At 43.2% G+C, this 19841-nt stretch overlaps 1 protein-coding gene across 1 annotated transcript; it reads left to right on the forward strand.

The window, feature by feature from the left end:
• The first annotated feature begins 1414 nt into the window (after positions 1-1414).
• On the forward strand, positions 1415-19300 carry LOC124015358 (MICAL-like protein 2). Its single transcript, XM_046330535.1, has 16 exons — positions 1415-1787; positions 2685-2733; positions 4669-4810; positions 5205-5343; positions 12084-12590; positions 12720-12877; positions 13848-13979; positions 14099-14209; positions 14307-14366; positions 14522-14586; positions 14757-14874; positions 15977-16079; positions 16171-16244; positions 16372-16486; positions 17891-17937; positions 18023-19300. Exons 1-16 carry the CDS (start codon positions 1645-1647, stop codon positions 18103-18105), a joined length of 2046 nt encoding a protein of 681 aa, XP_046186491.1. The 5' UTR covers positions 1415-1644; the 3' UTR covers positions 18106-19300.
• Positions 19301-19841: the final 541 nt, after the last annotated feature.

The raw sequence follows: 19841 nt of genomic DNA on the forward strand, positions 1-19841 counted from the left end.
CGTCATTAGGAAAATTACGTTTACCGGGGTGGATCCCAAAATAAGTGTAAAGTGATCAAAACAAATGAAGCTAATTGTGCAAGAGATTTTGTAGATAAAACAAACAATAAGTATCATATTGTTTTTAAACGTGTGCATGTTTTTCTCCTCTGACAAAACAAAAGCTGATTCCAAGGGGGTGTGGAAGATTTCAAAACTTCCGCGGTAGGATACACATGAATATCCTTGATGAAAATTAGCTATCGAGAAGGGGAGGACACATTCGTTTGCCTACTAATGACTTGACACACTCTTGACCACTTATCGGTTTCCTGGTCATGGAGGAGAGAGGACGGAGGACGTTCTTTTGCCCAAACGAGAAAACCCCACAGGTATTATCATAACTGTCCTTCCTTTATTCAATCATTATTGTATATTCATTGTCAGCAGCATATTTATTGCCAGTGTGCATTTGCTTCAGTAATAATTCAACTATCCATATCTTTATATTCTGTAGATTTCAAGGTCTGGTAACACATGTTTTGCTATTATGTTAAAACAGTTAACATATATAAAAACATGTTAATAAAACGTTTTAGTGTAATTGCAGTGTTACTACACAAGTTTTTCCCAATGTATTTTGTTTTCGTTTATTGGTATGTTGTTCCTACTTTGTATTAGGCTACTTGTATTATTTACACCAAGTAAATGTTTTTTTTTGCAGTGTGTAAATATATCAATGTCCATCTAATCTCTTTGTAGGTTATGCATCTAGTTGAGGTTGTCGAGTTCTTGGTGGGTCAGTTTCTCCTATGTTACTCAAATTTCAGACACACTCAAGTTGTTCTGGATTCATTTGGGCCCATCTCATTTGGGTCAAATTTGAAACCACCATTGGTGACCCAAAATGGGTCAGTGGGTCTGGATTAATTCGTTTAATGGAGACCTTAAGCCTCTTCTGAGTTTGCAATTTGTAACTTAAAATATGTATCATTGGTTTTTCGAATGAAAATGCCCCATATGCAAATAACCCATATGCAAATGAGCAAACAAGGGCTCAGCCGAATCCTTTGTATTCATAGCCTAATTGGGTTGCTCAATAAGGCTTCAACACTAACGTCTGCTCATTAGTGCGTTAATGTAGGCCTATAGCCTATTTTGTCCATGAAAACTATTGATATTAAAACCACACAGACTTCAACAATAGTGTAAACATTGATTATATATATACTTTTATGCCAATTATTACCTCTCTGAAATAGACTATTCAGGACATAATGCAAATGAATATTTAATAACCGGACAGACACTAAAAATGGCCGATTAATTGCCACACTATGATTATTAAAAAGTGCAATTATGTCACGGTGTAAAATGGTAATTAACAGCGTTAACTAGGCTACTGAACCAGAGCCTCGCCCCCTTGCGTCACGCCAATATACTTTTTCATGAGGTATGCAATGGTAGCGTATCAGTCGCGAGCATCAGCTGATGATTGAACACTGAACAGTTTGAACTGGCTTTTCTTTCTTGGTAATCGGTATCTTGCTTTCTACTACCTGCACATCAACTGAAATAAGACATAACACCCACTGATTGTATACTTCTCTTTGGTATATATTTTTTTCCGACGTCATTTATTTGACAGGACGCGCTCCGGGAAGGATGGCTGCCATCAATGCGCTTCAACAGTGGTGCAAACTTCAGTGCAATGGGTACCGAGATGTGGCTATCATCAACATGACAACTTCTTTTAGGGACGGGTTGGCGTTCTGTGCGCTTATCCATAAATACAGACCGGACCTAATGTAAGCATTATAATGACTTAAAATATAGACTCGGGTGAAGAATTGATGTTCATCAGGTGCAACAAATCATTACCAGCTGGAAACAATCAATAGGTCCAAACATTTCGATGGGTATTTGCTGTTAGCTTTAACGTTACAGTTAAAACTTGTAATATTTTGAATCATATTATCAATAACCGACCTCGGCGTTTCCCTAACTCGGTGCACTTCTTTGGTTTGTTGCCATAACGGTACACAGCTGATTCCGATGATCAAAGCTTGATTACCTGATTTGAATCAGCTGTGTAATGTTAGGGAGAAAACCAGAACGTGCAACGTTACGGGGGTTTGGGAAACCTTGGCCTACTGTCGACGTACCTTTATCATAACCAAATAGTTAATGTTTTTTTGTCATTTTGTCTTGTACTTTGCAAACACATTTTGTAGCTTAGGCTATAGCTTCAAATAATGATTTAAAAAAAAAAAAGTAATGTTGTCATGTAACGTTAGGCCTAATGTAATCCCTCGAACACTACATAAAATAGAAATAAAGTGATATTTGTGATCATGTTCTATTTATTTTGAAGTGTTCCCAGTGGCTTCCTGTCTAACAATGGTGGCGGGAATCCCCCCTCTCCAGCGTCCTTTTAGCCAAAGGATTGACAAAATTTGGTTGATCATTTTTTAACTTTTATTTAACCTAAATTTATCTAGGCAAACAGAAAGAAACCTCACAGCATAACCATTCCCACAAGATTTCTTGCTGTACTAGTGGATTAGAATATTATTTTGGATGTATCCCAGAAACCTGGTTTATTTTCCTTGAACAGGGCAGTTAGTCACCCAAATTCACATGAGAATAACCATTGATCAACCTCCACAATGTGAATTATTCATTTCCCTGTGTTCTATATTCAGAGACTACGACTCCTTGAATAAAGAGGATATTTTTGACAACAACAACTTGGTAAGATTTACTGTCTATTTATGCATGTAACGTAATCACAGTTAAAGGTTGTACATTGACATGACCATACTGAACTGTTTGACCATCTTATCAGGAAGTCAGTTGGTTTGTGTTTGAGGGGATTGCATTGTTAGAAATGCATCAAGTCCTTTGTAACATTCAGGCCTATTTTTTTTTTTTATTAGCGAAGTCTCCAAAGGACTGGAATTGTGCACAAGTCTATTCATGGTTATTTTGATATATAGCTCAGAGGTCTGTCTCTTGAACTGGGGCAAACAAGTTGTGCTCTGAAGGGTGATGTTAAATGCAACTCGTGAAAAGAATGAGATGGCTCACCATAAATGTGACTTATTGCTTGTAGCATGCATAGTATGTAAACGCAGTGGCCAAATGCAGAACGTCTTTCCCAGTTGAAAACTGGACAAAATGTATTCCTAGGATTTCATGTCCCAGGCAAGGTTATTCAAATACCAACTGTAGTTTGGGAAACCATCTCTGCTAGGGGTGTTATGCAAGGTCTCTCCCATGTTGCTGTTTTATTGTGAGGAGAATGTCATCTGCGAGTTGAATAGAGTGTGTCAAGTCAGTCTTACACTGTGTAAACAATTCACTTGGTAGTGACTGGCTAGTTACACTAATTTATATTGATACTTTGACCAATGCCAGCTTACTCTTTTTGGAATTATTTGACCAACTCTTTTGTTGTCGCCCTCCCCCTCCCCTACCCTTATTTCTTTCACACCAGGAAGTGTGTTGGGATAAGAATGAGTCAAGCAGCTGCGACTTGTCCAAAATTTAGTCATTCTGTGCTGGTTTCCTCAGTTTGAGGATTACAGACCTCATAGTGTTCTATGCACTCCAGGATCTGTTGCAAAACACTAGCTGCTAGTCGTGCCGATCCCCCACAGCGTCTGTTAAGAACCTGAGTACCAGAAGAGACTCCCTGGGTTATTCATTATGAATGAGGCTTACTGTTAGCCGTGGGGTACTCGATCCGCATGAAAAAGGTCCATTTACAAATGTTAGACAGTATGGTGAGACAACAGTGCTTGGGATGTTGCATAAGAAGAACGTGTTTTAAACCAGTGTATTTAAAAAATTATCTGTTTTAGTAACGCAAGTCTATTTGACCAACCAGCTAGGAAGGAATTCCCCCATGGTGGAGTCCAAACACCCATTTTGTGTAGCTATTTATTTTTAGTCTGAGGTAGTCCTATACACATCGATAGTAATCCTCTGTATTTCCTGACAAGGAGGTCCCGGTCCTTCATGTGTGTCTCAGGTTTCTCTCTGTGGTGGCTATATCTGTCACTGCAGACTACAAATATGCACTTGTCTTGTCCAGACTCTGTTTCGTTACGGTAACGCAACAATGGCCAATTCCGTTACTATTATACAGAGAATCTCAAATGTAGAAGTTGTTTGGCCTTTCTCCTCCAACGTGAACGGATATGCCGTTCTGCAAGGCTGTACTTGAACATTTTAATGAGCACGTCCAGGTTGATCCTGAACAATGCCCTGTTCTCCCTCCTTCTTCCCAGGGCTGAGTGTGCACAGGAAATGTGCTATTCATTATTCACCCCCTGTCCAGACCTCCCTAGCATGGGGCCACAAACAGCTGCTGGCTGGACTTTACGATTTTCTATTTCTGAAGAGACAGTTTTGTCTGGCTTGTTTACAAGTTAAATTAAGTAGCTGCTTTGTATATTAAGAAACCCTCCAGAACATTGGGAAAGTGTTATTCAAATTATGTATGATTTCTCCTTACTACCTCAGCTTTTTTTAAACATTTACAAAGCAAATGTTGTACATTTTTACAAACCGTTATGTGTTCTGCCTACTAGGGGGTACTCCAATACACCTGACTCCTCAAATTTTTGGCTCTCTATGGCTTTATGGTTGGTTATTAAAACAAGTGTTTTATTTTAAATTCAGGCTTTCCGGGTTGCAGAGGACAAGCTGGGGATCGCTGCTCTGCTGGATGCAGAGGACATGGTGGCCCTGAGGATCCCAGACCGACTGAGCGTCCTCACCTACGTCTCCCAGTACTACAACTACTTCCACGGACGCAAACCTAGTAAGACTGTCTGACTTGAGGCAGCTTTGTTACATTGGAGCAATAGCCTATATGTTGCACTATAAGTATTTCCTTTCCTGGTGAGGTGTTACTTAACGTGATTGTGTAAAGTACACAGGTGTCATGTCGTGTTAATTTGGGTGAAAACGTTGCTTCAAACCTGTTTAGTGTACTGTACTTATTCTTACAATCAGTAGTAAATTTAAAACTTGGCAAATGTTTTGTTTGTTTTTCAAATTGTTTATGGTTATTGGTTTATAAGATGTTGTATATCCAAACTATTTCAGTTTCACATGCACAAAGCATCTCTACTGAGCTATTGGTTCATGTATCGTAGACTAGAGTATTGTGGCTCAACCCTCTGATTTCTGATGGCCAATGTCGTTTTTTCCAGTTGGAGGGGTGGGTGCTATGAAAAGACCAGCAGAGGGCTCCAAGGAGGAACCATGTGGAAAGAAGAATTTCCCAGTGGTGGCCAAAACCATGGTGTATAAAATGGCCATAGAGAATCGTCCACCTCCTTCCCTCTCATGGTGAAAACCTCCCCCAAAGCAACCAGAGCTACTGTTCAGGTTAGAGGAGTATACATGTCTCTAATGTCTTTAAAATTAAAATAAACTTTTTATCAGATGTTTGACAGGTTTACATTTTGGTGAACTACTGAATGTACGCTATATGTACAAAAGTATGTGGACACCCCTTAAAATTAGTGGATTTGGCCATTTCAGCCACACCTGTTGCTGACAAGTGTATCAATTCAAGCACACAGCCATGCAATCTCTGTAGACAAACATTGGCAGTGGAATGGCCTTGCAGATCTCAGTGACTTTCAATGTGGCACAGTCATAGGATGCCACCTTTCCAACACGTCAAGTCATAAATTGTCTGCCCTGCTAGAGCTGCCCCAGTCAACTGTAAGTGCTGTTATTATGAAGTGGAAACGTCAAGGAGCAACAACGGCTCAGCTGTGATGTGGTCAGCCACACAAGCTCACAGAATGGGACCTCTGAGTGCTGTAAGTGTGTAAAAATCATCTGTCCTCTGCAACGCTCACGACCGAGTTCTAAACTGCCTCTGGAAGCGACATCAGCACAATAACTGTTTGTCAGGAGCTTCATGAAATGGGTTTACATGGCCGAGCGGCCACAAGCTTAAGATCGCAATGCCAAGCGTTGGCTCGAGTGGTGTAATGCTCGCGTGGTGTAATGCTTGGAGTGACGAATCAAAATGTTATTGGTCACATACACATGGTTACCAGATGTTAATGCGAGCGTAGTGAAATGCTTGTGATTCTAGTTCTGACCATGCAGTAATCTCTAACAAGTAATTTAATAATTTCACAACCACTACCTTATATACACACACACAAGTGTAAGGCGCCACTTCCGGCGCCGACAGAGATGGCCGCCTCGCTTCGCGTTCCTAGGAAACTATGCATTTTTTACGTGTTATTTCTTACATTAGTACCCCAGGTCATCTTAGGTTTCATTACATACAGTCGAGAAGAACTACTGAATATAAGATCGGCGTCAACTCACCATCAGTATGACCAAGAATATGTTTTTCGCGACGCGGATCCTGTGTTCTGCCTTACAAACAGAACAACGGAATGGATTCCATGCAGCGACCCAAAAAACGACTCCGAAAAAGAGGGAAACGAGGCGGTCTTCTGGTCAGACTCCGGAGACGGGCACACCGTGCACCACTCCCTAGCATTCTTCTTGCCAATGTCCAGTCTCTTGACAACAAGGTTGATGAAATCCGAGCAAGGGTAGGATTCCAGAGGGACATCAGTGACTGTAACGTTCTCTGCTTCACGGAAACATGGCTCACTGGAGAGACGCTATCAGTGGCTGTACAGCCAACTGGTTTCTCGACGCATCGCACCGACAGAAACAAACATCTTTCTGGTAAGAAGAGGGGCGGGGGCGTATGCCTCATGACTAACAAGACATGGTGTGATGAAAGAAACATACAGGAACTCAAATCCTTCTGTTCACCTGATTTAGAATTCCTCACAATCAAATGTAGACCGCATTATCTACCAAGAGTATTCTCTTCGATTATAATCACAGCCGTATATATCCCCCCCCCCCAAGCAGACACATCGATGGCTCTGAACAAACTTTATTTAACTCTTTGCAAACTGGAAACCATTTATCCGGAGGCTGCATTCATTGTAGCTGGGGATTTTAACAAGGCTAATCTGAAAACAAGACTCCCTAAATTTTATCAGCATATCGATTGTGCAACCAGGGGTGGTAAAACCTTGGATCATTGTTACTCTAACTACCGCGACGCATATAAGGCCCTTCCCCACCCCCCTTACGGAAAAGCTGACCACGACTCCATTTTGTTGATCCCTGCCTACAGACAGAAACTAAAACAAGAGGCTCCCACGCTGAGGTCTGTCCAACGCTGGTCCGACCAAGCTGACTCCACACTCAAAGACTGCTTCCATCACGTGGACTGGGATATGTTTTGTATTGCGTTAGATAACAATATTGACGAATACGCTGATTCGGTGTGCGAGTTTATTAGAACGTGCGTTGAAGATGTCGTTCCATTGCAAAGATTAAATCATTCCCTAACCAGGAACCGTGGATTGATGGCAGCATTCGCGTGAAACTGAAAGCGCGAACCACTGCTTTTAATCAGGGCAAGGTGTCTGGTAACATGACCGAATACAAACAGTGCAGCTATTCCCTCCGCAAGGCCATCAAACAAGCTAAGCGTCAGTACAGAGACAAATTAGAATCTCAATTCAACGGCTCAGACACGAGGCATGTGGCAGGCTCTACAGTCAATCACGGACTACAAGAAGAAATCCAGCCCAGTCACGGACCAGGATGTCTTGCTTCCAGGCAGACTAAATAACTTTTTTCTGAGGACAATAGTGCCACTAACACGGCCTGCAACGAAAACATGCGGTCTCTCCTTCACTGCAGCCGAGGTGTAAGACATTTAAACGCACCCTCGCAAGGCTGCAGGCCCAGACGGCATCCCCAGCCGCGCCCTCAGAGCATCGCAGACCAGCTCGGTGTGTTTACGGACATATTCAATCAATCCCTATACCAGTCTGCTGTTCCCACATGCTTCAAGAGGGCCACCATTGTTCCTGTTCCCAAGAAAGCTAAGGTAACTGAGCTAAACGACTACCGCCCCGTAGCACTCACTTCCGTCATCAAGTGCTTTGAGAGACTAGTCAAGGACCATATCACCTCCACCCTACCTGACACCCTAGACCCACTCCAATTTGCTTACCGCCCAAATAGGTCCACAGACGATGCAATCTCAACCACACTACACACTGCCCTAACCCATCTGGACAAGAGGAATACCTATGTGAGAATGCTGTTCATCGACTACAGCTCGGCATTCAACACCATAGTACCCTCCAAGCTCGTCATCAAGCTCGGGACCCTGGGTCTCGACCCCGCTCTGTGCAACTGGGTACTGGACTTTCTGACGGGCCGCCCCCAGGTGGTGAGGGTAGGCAACATCTCCTCCCCGCTGATCCTCAACACGGGGGCCCCACAAGGGTGCGTTCTGAGCCCTCTCCTGTACTCCCTGTTCACCCACGACTGCGTGGCCACGCACGCCTCCAACTCAATCAAGTTTGCGGACGACACAACAGTAAGTCGCTCTGGATAAGAGCGTCTGCTAAATGACTTAAATGTAAATGTAACAGTGGTAGGCTTGATTACCAACAACGACAAGACGGCCCTCGGAGTGTGGTGTCAGGAAAATAACCTCACACTCAACGTCAACAAAACTGAGATGATTGTGGACTTCAGGAAACAGCAGAGGGAACACCCCCCTATCCACATCGATGGAACAGTAGTGGAGAGGGTAGCAAGTTTAAGTTCCTCTGCATACACATCACAGACACTGAATTGGTCCACTCACACAGACCGCATCGTGAAGAAGGCGCAGCAGCGCCTCTTCAACCTCAGGAGACTGAAGAAATTCGGCTTGTCACCAAAAGCACTCACAAACTTCTACAGCAGCACAATCGAGAGCATCCTGGCGGGCTGTATCACCGCCTGGTACAGCAACTGCTCCGCCCACAACCGCAAGGCTCTCCAGAGGGTAGTGAGGTCTGCACAACGCATCACCGGGGGCAAACTACCTGCCCTCCAGGACACCTACACCACCCGATGTTAGGAAGGAAGGCCATAAAGATCATCAAGGACATCAACCACCCTAGCCACTGCCTGTTCACCCCGCTATCATCCAGAAGGCGAGGTCAGTACAGGTGCATCAAAGCTGGGACCGAGAGACTGAAAAACAGCTTCTATCTCAAGGCCATCAGACTGTTAAACAGCTACCACTAACATTGAGTGGCTGCTGCCAACACACTGACATTGACACTGACTCAACTCCAGCCACTTTAATAATGGGAATTGATGGGAAATGATGTAAATGTATCACTAGCCACTTTAAACAATGCTACCTTGAATAATGTAGGGTAAGTAACATTATATATCTCATATGCATACATATATACTGTACTCTATATCATCGACTGCATCCTTATGTAATACATGTATCACTAGCCACTTTAACTATGCCACTGTTTACATACTCATCTCATATGTATATACTGTACTCTATACCATCTACTGTATCTTGCCTATGCTGCCCTGTACCATCACTCATTCATATATCCTTATGTACATATTCTTTATCCCCTTACACTGTGTAAGTAGTTTTGGAATTGTTAGTTAGATTACTTGTTGGTTATTACTGTATTGTCGGAACTAGAAGCACAAGCATTTCGCTGCAACTCAATGTTAGTGATGGCTGTTAGCCAGTCTGATGGCCTTGAGCTGGAAGCTGTTTTTTAGTCTCTCGGTCCCCTCTTTGATGCACCTGTACTGATTTCGCCTTCTGGATGATAGCGGGGTGAGAACAGACAGTGGCTCGGGTGGTTGTTTGTTGTCCTTGATCTTTATGGCCTTCCTGTGACATCGGGTGGTGTAGGTGTCCTGGAGGGCAGGTAGTTTGCCCCCGGTGATGACCTGTGCAGACCTCACTACCCTCTGGAGAGCCTTACGGTTGTGGGTGGAGCAGTTGCTGTTCCAGGCGGTGATACAGCCCGACAGGATTCTCTCAATTGTGCATCTGTAAAAGTTTGAATGACAAGCCAAATTTCTTCAGCCTTCTGAGGTTGAAGAGGCGCTGTTGCGCCTTCTTCACCACTCTGTCTGTGTGGGTGGACCATTTAAGTTTGTCCGTGATGTGTACGCAGAGGAACTTAAAGCTTTCCACCTTCTCCACTGCTGTCCTGTCGATGTGGATAGGGGGGTGCTCCGTCTGCTGTTTTCTGAAGTTCACGATCATCTCCTTTGTTTTGTTGACACAGACCCCTGACCTTAACTCCATCTAATACCTTTGGAATGAATTGGCCTGCCAACTGCGAGCCAGGCCTCATTGCCCAACATCAGTGCCCAAACTCACTAATGCTGTTGTGGCTGAATGGAAGCAAGTTCCTGCAGCAGTGTTCCAACATGTAGTGGAAAGCCTTCCCAGAAGAGTGGAGGCTGTTATAGCAGTAAAGGGGGGACCAACTCCAAATGAATGCCCATGATTTTGGAATGAGATGTTTGATGAGCAGGTGTCCACATACCTTTGGTCATGTATCTAAACTCGGCAAAAAAAGAAACGACCCTGTCTTTCAAAGATATCTTCATTGTAAAGGGTTTAAACACTGTTTCCCATGCTCGTTCAATGAATCATAAACAATTAATCAACATGCACCTGTGGAAAGGTCATACAGACACTAACAGCTTACAGATGGTAGATGACTAAGGTCACAGTTATGAAAACTTAGGATGCTAAAGAGGCCTTTCTATTGACTCTGGAAAAACACCAAAAGAAAGATGCCCAGCGTCCCTGCTCATCTGCGTGAACGTGCCTTAGGCATGCTGCAAGGACGCATGAGGACTGCAGATGTGGCCAGGGCAATAAATTGCATTGTCCGTACTGTGAGACGTCTAAGACAGCGCTACAGGGAGACAGGACGGACAGCTGATTGTCCTCGCAGTGGCAGACCACGTGTAACAATATCGGTACATACGAAGATCACACCCGCGGGACAGGTACAGGATGGCAACAACTGCCCAAGTTGCACCAGGAATGCACAATCCCTCAATCAGTGCTCAGACTGTCCGGTTTGTAGGCCTGTTGTAAGGCAGGTCCTCACCAGACATCACCGTCAACAACGTTGCCTATGGGCACAAACCACCATCGCTGGACCAGACAGGACTGGCAAAAAGTGCTCTTCACGGACTGTCTCACCAGGGGTGATGGTTGGGTTTGAGTTTATCGTTGAAGGAATGAGTGTTACACCAAGGCCTGTACTCTGAAGTGGGAGTGATTTGGTGGAAGGTCCTTCATGGTCTGGGGCGGTGTGTCACAGCATCATAGGACTGAGCTTGTTGTCACTGCAGGCATATCTCAACGCTGTGCATTAGTTACAGGGAAGGCCTCCACCTACCTCATGTGGTACCCTTCCTGCAGGCTCATTTTGACATGACCCTCCAGCATGACAATGCCACCAGCCATATGGCTTGTTCTGTGTGTGATTTCCTGCAAGACAGGAATGGCAGTGTTCTGCCATGGCCAGCGAAGAGCCCGGACCTTGTCTGAGATCTGTTGGATCTGAGGGTGAGGGCTAGCCCCTGCCCAGAAATGTCTGTGAACTTGCAGGTGCCTTGGTGGAAGAGTGGGGTAACATCTCACAGCAAGAACTGATAAAGCTGGTGCAGTCCATGTGGAGATGCACTGCAGTACTTAATGCAGCTGGTGGCCACACCAGATAGACTGTTACTTTTGCCCCCCCCCCTTTGTTCAGGGACACATTTAATTTCTGTTAGTCACATGTCTGTGGAACTTGTTCAGTATGTCTCAGCTGTTGAGTCTTGTGTAAATATTTATATGAACATATTTTTGTTGAAAATAAACGCAGTTGACAGTTAAAAAAAAAATGTACATTTTTTTACATGCGTACATGACAAACGCTTACCGGTATTTGTTCTCTCTCCCCTCCACAGAAGACTGATGTATTGGTGGAGAGCTCCAATAAGACGGGTGCTCTCAGCAGTAAATGTGTTGTGTGCAAATGCAACGTTCATCTGGTCCAACGGCACTTCATCGATGGGAAGCTTTATCACAGGAGCTGCTTCAAGTAAATGTCCGCTTTAAACAGACAGCTGCTCCATCATTATGGTTAAAACATGTTGATACCTTTTGTTACACCTTTCACCAGGTGCAGTGAATGCTCCAACGTCCTCCTGGCTGGGGCCTATAAACCAGGGAAGGAGCCAGGTTGCTTCATCTGTAATGACCACCAGAACACCAAGAATGACTACAACAAGCCTCCCTATGGGGTTGTCATCCAGACCGGATGCCCAAGTGCCAACGTTGAATCCAAAAGTGGCACCAGCAGAGTCCAGTCTGTGTCCCGCCCCACCTCTGTGCCTTTGACTCCCATCAAGGGTGTCTTGAAGCCCGTGGAGACCACCACCCCAGCTCCCCAACCCTGGACCAGCTCGGCCCAGAGAACCCAGGCAGCACGGCAGAGGTTCTTCAAGTCATCTTCCTCCACCCCAGAGGTCCCCTCCAGCAGCCAGAAGCCCTCCGTACTGCCAAGTGTGCCCCTGAGTCCTGAGGAAGAGAAGAACCGAGCCAGGGCCGTCATTACCAAGAAACTAGTTGAGGCGAACTGCAACAAAAATAACACCAGATACTTTGTTATCCGACCAGCAGAAAGGAGGTGAGAAGAGGCTTGTGTTTACCTACAGGCTTTTAGTCTTCAAGTGTGCACAGTTCATCTCATTTTGTGGATGTCAGCTAATATTACATGTACATTTCCAAACCTAATGGTGATAGTATTGCTTCCCAGGTTTGAAGATATGGTAAGCTCAGATGACCTCCCCAGCTGGAAGCAGGCTGAATGTGGGCCAGGCAAAGCAGGACAACTCTTCACCAGCAATAAGGAATTGCTTAACACTGTCAACAAAGCCAGCGCCAGACCAACAACCGTATCCTCCACCATCAAAGGCACGCTTTTTCAATTCCACTTCATTTTCAGAACTTTTTTATCACAATCATATTTTTACAATTGGTCATAAGGGAAACTTCAAAAGCTGGAACGCTTTCGATTACCTTGTTAAAACAATGGTGTAGCCGCGAACAGCATTTCCATACAGTTTAACAAAAGTCTATTTTAAGAGCATGAAAATAAGATGAGCTGCTAGTGCATTAGCAGTCTTCACTAACAACCTTTTTTTAATTTGGACATCCCAGCTTGTTTAGCCCTCTTTAATGTTTTTTTTAACACTAAATTGAGTTGTAGAATTTGATAATGAGCTTGAATAATAGTCTCCTTTCAAAATGTATTTCTTTGGCAGTAAATGCAGACTGTGCAGAGGCTCCTGTTAACTGGCGATCAAAGCTCAAGCCTGTTAAAAATGGACCAGGACTGAAGTAAGTTTGGACTGCTCATCAGTTATCTATTTATTAACCACTTTCTTTCTAATCCTGTACATCCACACAAAGGGAAGGCAGGTATTGTCACCCGGGTGAGAGATTAAATTATATATCTGATCTGGAGAGCTAACCAGTTGGGCATGTATCTACACCTCCAGCCTGCGGATTCATCCTGCCTCGCCCTGCTCTGTTATGGCTGATTGGCTCAAATTGCAGCCACTCTCCTCCCCCATCCTCACAAGTCCCAAGGAGTGCTATGGCTGAAATGAACCCTAGTGCACCTCTAACTAGTTTCCCAGAATTCCCCCTGATGACCCCCTCCACTGTTTTCTCACCTCCATTATTTGTAAATATAAGGTGAGGCTGAATGTTATTTTTGTACTTACTGTATGTTCAATCCAAAATGGTTGATTTCAGGGAAAAGTCCAATATTTTCCTGTTCCTTACATGCACCCTCTTTCTCCAGGACCTCTGACTCTGAAAACCAAGCGATTATTGTTGAGCATCCCAAACCTGAAGCCATCTTGAAGTCTTTTGACAGCTAGTATTGTCGTCAACATCCGCTCTACCTCTCCTCCGATTCCCCCACCTGCCTTCAACCCTCCTCCACCTGGCCCGGTGTCTCACAGAGCTCCGTCTCCCAAGCAGCCCCATTGCGGCTCTGGAGACTTGGGTACATGCTTTTTATTATCCTCTATACTTGGCAGAGTAGTGATTACTCAATCATTTGAGACCCTAAACATTTTCAAAGACTTGTTGGGATTTAAAATTATATCGCGCTTCACCTTCTAGGTAGTAAAAATGGGAATTATTCTATTCCTCTGTTGTCCACTCCTCCCCTGGTTCCTGTCTGGCACAGGGTTCCCACTCCAAATAAGCCTCACCACAGCTTTGCAGGATCGGGTAAAGACAAGAACTCCATTCAGTGATTGTATTGCCACAATATATTTGTAATCTATATATTGCAGTTTATTAATCTGTTACATTTGTTTTTTTTTAGGCTCAACGGATGGTAATTCTCCCCCTATATCTCCTAAACAGCTTCGCCAGAGCTCCACAGGTTAGACTGGGCCTTCACTTTCTATTACCAGACATTGTCTCAACCATTGATGTTTTAATCATTTTTTTTTATATGTCCTATCTTGTTTATTTTCTGAAGTTAAGTCTTGATTGTCAGCCATTAATTATGTAATAATCCTCTTATCTACCTCTTAGGCACCAAAAACGGAAAATATTTTTCACCCACAAACACCTCCCAGTCTGAAATGAGGTCGCCCTCTGTAAGTTAGGTCTCATACATAAAGAGTGGCATGTTACTAGAGCTTATCAGAGGAAATAACTATCCTATGTGATGATGTCAAATTCTTATGACATTTTCATGTCAGTTAAATAATTACACAGGATTAGCAATTGACACCATGGGGTTTTTCTTTGTTTTGTTCAATGTAAGTCCCATCATATCCCCATGGACCAGATAGTGAAGGAGCTGCGTGATATTGAAGACATCCTGGGTGACTTGGAGAGGAAGGGAGTGGAGATGGAGAAGAGGCTTCGCAGCTGTGAGGAAGGTACTTTCCATTGAACTTCCCTTTACTCCCAGTGTCCCGCCCACTGTTGATGTTGACTAATAGCGATTGCCAGTGGGAGGGAGGTCTTCTGCATACACTTTCTTGCTTTGCCATTTTAGTTAGGTTATTGGTTTTGGGACTGGTCTGACTTTTGAAGGACTTTAAAGGACAAGTGATTCTGCACACAGTTATGTTAAAGAAGACTGACCATGTTTCAACCTTAACTGGGTCTTTTGTCAGGACAGGATTTTGAAGGACACCATGGGAGAATCTCAATTGCCTGCTCCTCCTCAACCCGTTGGATGAGAAAGCTAGAAGCCCCTCCCCTCTGACCTTCTCCAATGGGTTTTGAGAAGGAGAGTGTGCAATTGAGATTCTCCCCTTCTATTAAAGTTTATTTCCAAGTAAACTTTCAAAGAGACCAGCCTTTATGATTAGATATTTATTAATGTACTTCAATTCAAATGGCCCAGTCCCTCCACTATTCTCAGTTTTGAGTTGTGCTCTGATGGTGAGCATTTTATCCCTGCAGCCCACCTGGGACTTTACACAGGAATCCAAACCCACACAGCCTGGAGGGGAGAGGTGTAACTGGCGAACAGGTTCCATTTCCCTCCTCTACGGCCCAATGAGGCGAGAGGCAGGCATTGCCCACATGAGGGCACCTTCTCCCTCTCTGATACTATCCATCTCCCTTGAGTGATAGCGAGGTGGTGGTAAAGATCTGACCAGACCCAGAGACTGGCTGTGGCTGCAAACAGAGCAGGAGCAGTAGGGGGCCTGATTGCTCTGCTCAAGGTCACCATCTGGGCACAGTTATATTAATATTATTATCTGGTTCACTGCTTTACTCCCTCCCTCACTCCTTACATGCACCTGTCTGTCCTGCTGATAGGAGGCAGGGGGAGTTAATGGGACACCTCTCTCAGCCCAGTTTGTACTATTGGTTGTGGCTGGTGTATTTGTATACCCACAGCCCTTAGGCACTGACAAAGGCTCAATGTGCATGTTGGACTGGAACACTGATTTTTTTTTTTGTTCATAAGTCCTGCACAGATAGATGTTTTATGTATTACCAATGAACTTCACTGGCCTTTTGCAGAGGGCAAGGGGGACATTTTGATGGACCCTCTGATGGTTTACTGGTTCAACCTGATCCAAAAGAAGCAGACGTACATTAGGAGGGAGTCGGAGCTTGTGTACATGTGAGTACTTCTCAAGTTTAAATGTTACCCAAATCTATCTGCACTATTTTGGGTTTACAATGGCTTAAAAATCACTTATTGCATTTGTCAGAGCTAAGACTCAAGACCTGGAGGAGCAGCAGCCTGGGGTGGAGGGTGAGCTGCGCAGACTGTTGGAGAAACCATGTAGGAGGCACAATGTTCACACAGCACCTCAACTGTTCACTTTACATCCCCCTAACAGACCAGCAGCTACAATGTTGTAGTGTAGTGCTCCTGTCTAACATAGGTCTTCTTATCTCTGGTGTCACAGATCATCTGAAGTGGATAGAGGAGCTTCGGCGAGAGAGCAGTCTGATGGAGAGGCTGATGGAGATTGTGAACGGTAGAAACGCCATTGTAGAAGGACTGGATGAAGACTGGCTCAGGTAGGGAAATGGCGCAACTTTATTGCTTGCACAATTTGTTGCGAGTTGTGACTGGAGGTCGACCGATTAATTAGGGCCGATTTCAAGTTTTCATAACAATCGGAAATCTGTATTTTTGGGTGCAGATTATTTTTTTATTTTTTTTGTATACCTTTTTTACTAGGCAAGTCAGTTAAGAACACATTCTTATTTTCAATGACTGCCTAGGAACGGTGGGTTAACTGCCTCGTTCAGGGGCAGAACGACAGATTTTCACCTTGTCAGCTCGGGATCCAATCTTACAACCTTAGTTAACTAGTCCAACGCAATAACGACCTGCCTCTCTCTCGTTGCACTCCACGAGGAGACTGCCTGTTACGCGAATGTAGTAAGCCAAGGTAAGTTGCTAGCTAGCATTAAACTTATCTTATAATAAACAATCAATCATAATCACTAGTTAACTACACATGGTTGATATTACTAGATATTATCTAGCGTGTCCTGTGTTGCATATAATCTGACTGAGCATACAAGTATCTGACTGAGTGGTGGTAGGCAGAAGCAGGCGCGTAAACATCAATTCAAACAGCACATTCATACGTTTTGCCAGCAGTTCTTTGTTGTGTGTCAAGCATTGCGCTGTTTATGACTTCAAGCCTATCAACTCCCAAGATGAGGCTGGTGTAACCGAAGTGAAATGGCTAACTAGTTAACGCGCGCTAATTGAGTTTCAAACATCACTCGCTCTGAGCCTTCTAGTGGTTGTTCCCCTTGCTCTGCATGGGTAACGCTGCTTCGATGGTGGCTGTTGTCGTTGTGTTGCTGGTTCGAGCCCAGGGAGGAGCAAGGAGAGGGACGGAAGCTATACTGTTACACTGGCAATACTAAAGTGCCTATAAGAACATTCAGTAGTCAAAGGTTAATGAAATACAAATGGTATAGAGGGAAGTAGTCCTATAATTCCTATAACTACAACCTAAAACTTCTTACCTGGGAATATTGAAGACTCGTGTTAAAAGGAACCACCAGCTTTCATATGTTCTGCGCAAGGAACGGTAACGTTAGCTTTCTTACATAGCACGTATTGCACTTTTACTTCTCCAACACTTTGTTTTTGCATTATTTAAACCAAATTGAACATATTTCATTATTTACTTGAGGCTAAATTGATTTTATTGATGTATTATATTAAGTTAAAATAAGTGTTCATTCAGTATTGTTGTAATTGTTATTATAAATACAAAATCGGACGATTAATCGGTATCAGCTTTTTTGGTCCACCAAATAATCGATATCGGCGTTGAAAAATCATAGTCGGTCGACCTCTAGTTGTGAAACATTTGTATTTTTTAATGGTCTCAAGCGGTCACTGAGGTCAAGCTGGATGTGTAACTTGAAAAACCTAAACATTTTCTCTATTTTAAGGGAAGATGAAGAAGATCAGCAGTTGAATGAAATGATGCAGACTCTTGGTGAGTATTTTAAAATGCCACTGTCTTTAAACCCTGGGATGTTAATGTAAATAATGTAATTTTCTCTCTTTGTTCTGGTGGACAGGACTTAAAAAATCCAAAATCAAGAGGAAGTCCTTCAAAATGCTGTTCAGACGACAAATTAGTAAAAAGGTCGCCGTGTTTTGATTGTTCTACCCTGCTCTGGGGGGTGTATGCGTTTCCCAATGTGTCTAGATTGTATTTAAATAGGGTTTATATTTTCAAGTACGTGTGTACACCAACTTGTGTTCATGCTGGTATTGGAGTTGCGCTAATAAGTAACAAGATTGTCTGTTGCTCATCCTGAAAGATCTGAAGGTCAAAGACCAACTTTTTTTCAGGAACTTATCAGATCAAGTTGGGGTTTCGTCGCAAAGGTTTATTTAGAAATGCTTTTTGTTTGAGAAGACTCCAGGCTTTCACTCTTCATTTAGTGTTCAGTTGTTCTTGAGATGGGTCTCATGACACTTGACGGATCATAATGTGCTGTTTTTGTCCCTTGTAAGGTGTGGTGTATATCTAAGATCACAATTTATCTCATGGTTTGCTTAACTTTAACTTTCCCCCCCCCACACATCTAGTTTGGGATTGTTGTGAAGAGGTGTTCAAGTGTCACTGTTAGAATGAGTCAAATGCAAAATGATGTAACTGGTGTTGTTGCACCGGATAATGGTGAAGGAGAATCCATATCACTGTGATTTAAGAAGTTAGTATCAAAAGAAGAGTGTCTTTAGCTCCAGTATGTCTATTTTAATACAAATGTATTTTATGCTTCCAAAAAGTATGTTATTACAAACCGTAACATTTTGAGTGGAATCTGTGTAGACCAGTGAAGTGGTGAGCAGCGTGTTCTACACTGCCACATTTTAAAGGCTGTATTTCTCCTGTCGTGCTGTAGGTGGCACCATGGTTTTACCTTATAGGAACCAGGCAGGAACCTGAATCCAATTCACCACAGTACAGACAGTTAATTTCTTTGCTAATTTTATAAATGCTGCAAAAAGTTCCAACTCTGCTGATGCAATAACATTGTGAAAGCTTACGTAGAGCAGTAGCTTATGCACAGGAAAAGGCTTATAGACTAGTGGTTGTATTGAGCTTTTAATCTTAAACCTGGTTTAATTAAACATACATTAGTATAGAATGATCTACTGAAGCATTGTTTTAAGTAAACATTGTTGGCATTTGGCGTCATCTGTGAAACTGCTGTTTGTGAGGTATGCACAGGTCCCAGTGTCTCGTGACTTTAAAAAATTGGAAGGAATGTGAAATGAATCTGTACATGTGTATTTATATTTTTAATTGAAATGAGTTTGCTGTCCAATAAATAATTTTAACATCCTTTCTTTTGAAAGCACTCGTATCTAACTTTTTAAGTTTAAGTTGGCCTTTAAGTAATTATCGGCCATGATATTTTATATTTTCAATTAACATGTTCCTTCAACTGTAGGGGATGTATGTTGAATTGATTTCTTTACATGTGAGAGACTGTTCAGTTCCATCTCATAGAAGCACACAGTTACAGCCTGATTTTTACCGTACAGATCAGTCCTCATCCAACGTGTGTTGGTTCTGGACCAGCTATGCCGGGACACTACTTAAGTATCAAAACTCAGAAGTTATTGTTCAGAGCTACATCATTTTCTGCATTTAATGTGGGTTTTAGGGAAGGCATCAAGAGAATTTGTTCACGTCAACATATTTGCAGCTACTTATAAACAACATATCCCCAATTGAAGATGCATGAAATTGTAATCATGAACTTGGAACGGCATCTTTCTAGCTGAGAGAAACTGGGGATGATATTGGTGCAGTACACCATGCGTGATGTGGGTGACAGTCAAGACAGAATACGTGTGATAGAGTTAATTAAAGCTTTGCGC

This window comes from Oncorhynchus gorbuscha, linkage group LG26, assembly GCF_021184085.1.
Source record: "Oncorhynchus gorbuscha isolate QuinsamMale2020 ecotype Even-year linkage group LG26, OgorEven_v1.0, whole genome shotgun sequence".
In the NCBI taxonomy this organism is placed as follows: domain Eukaryota; kingdom Metazoa; phylum Chordata; class Actinopteri; order Salmoniformes; family Salmonidae; genus Oncorhynchus; species Oncorhynchus gorbuscha.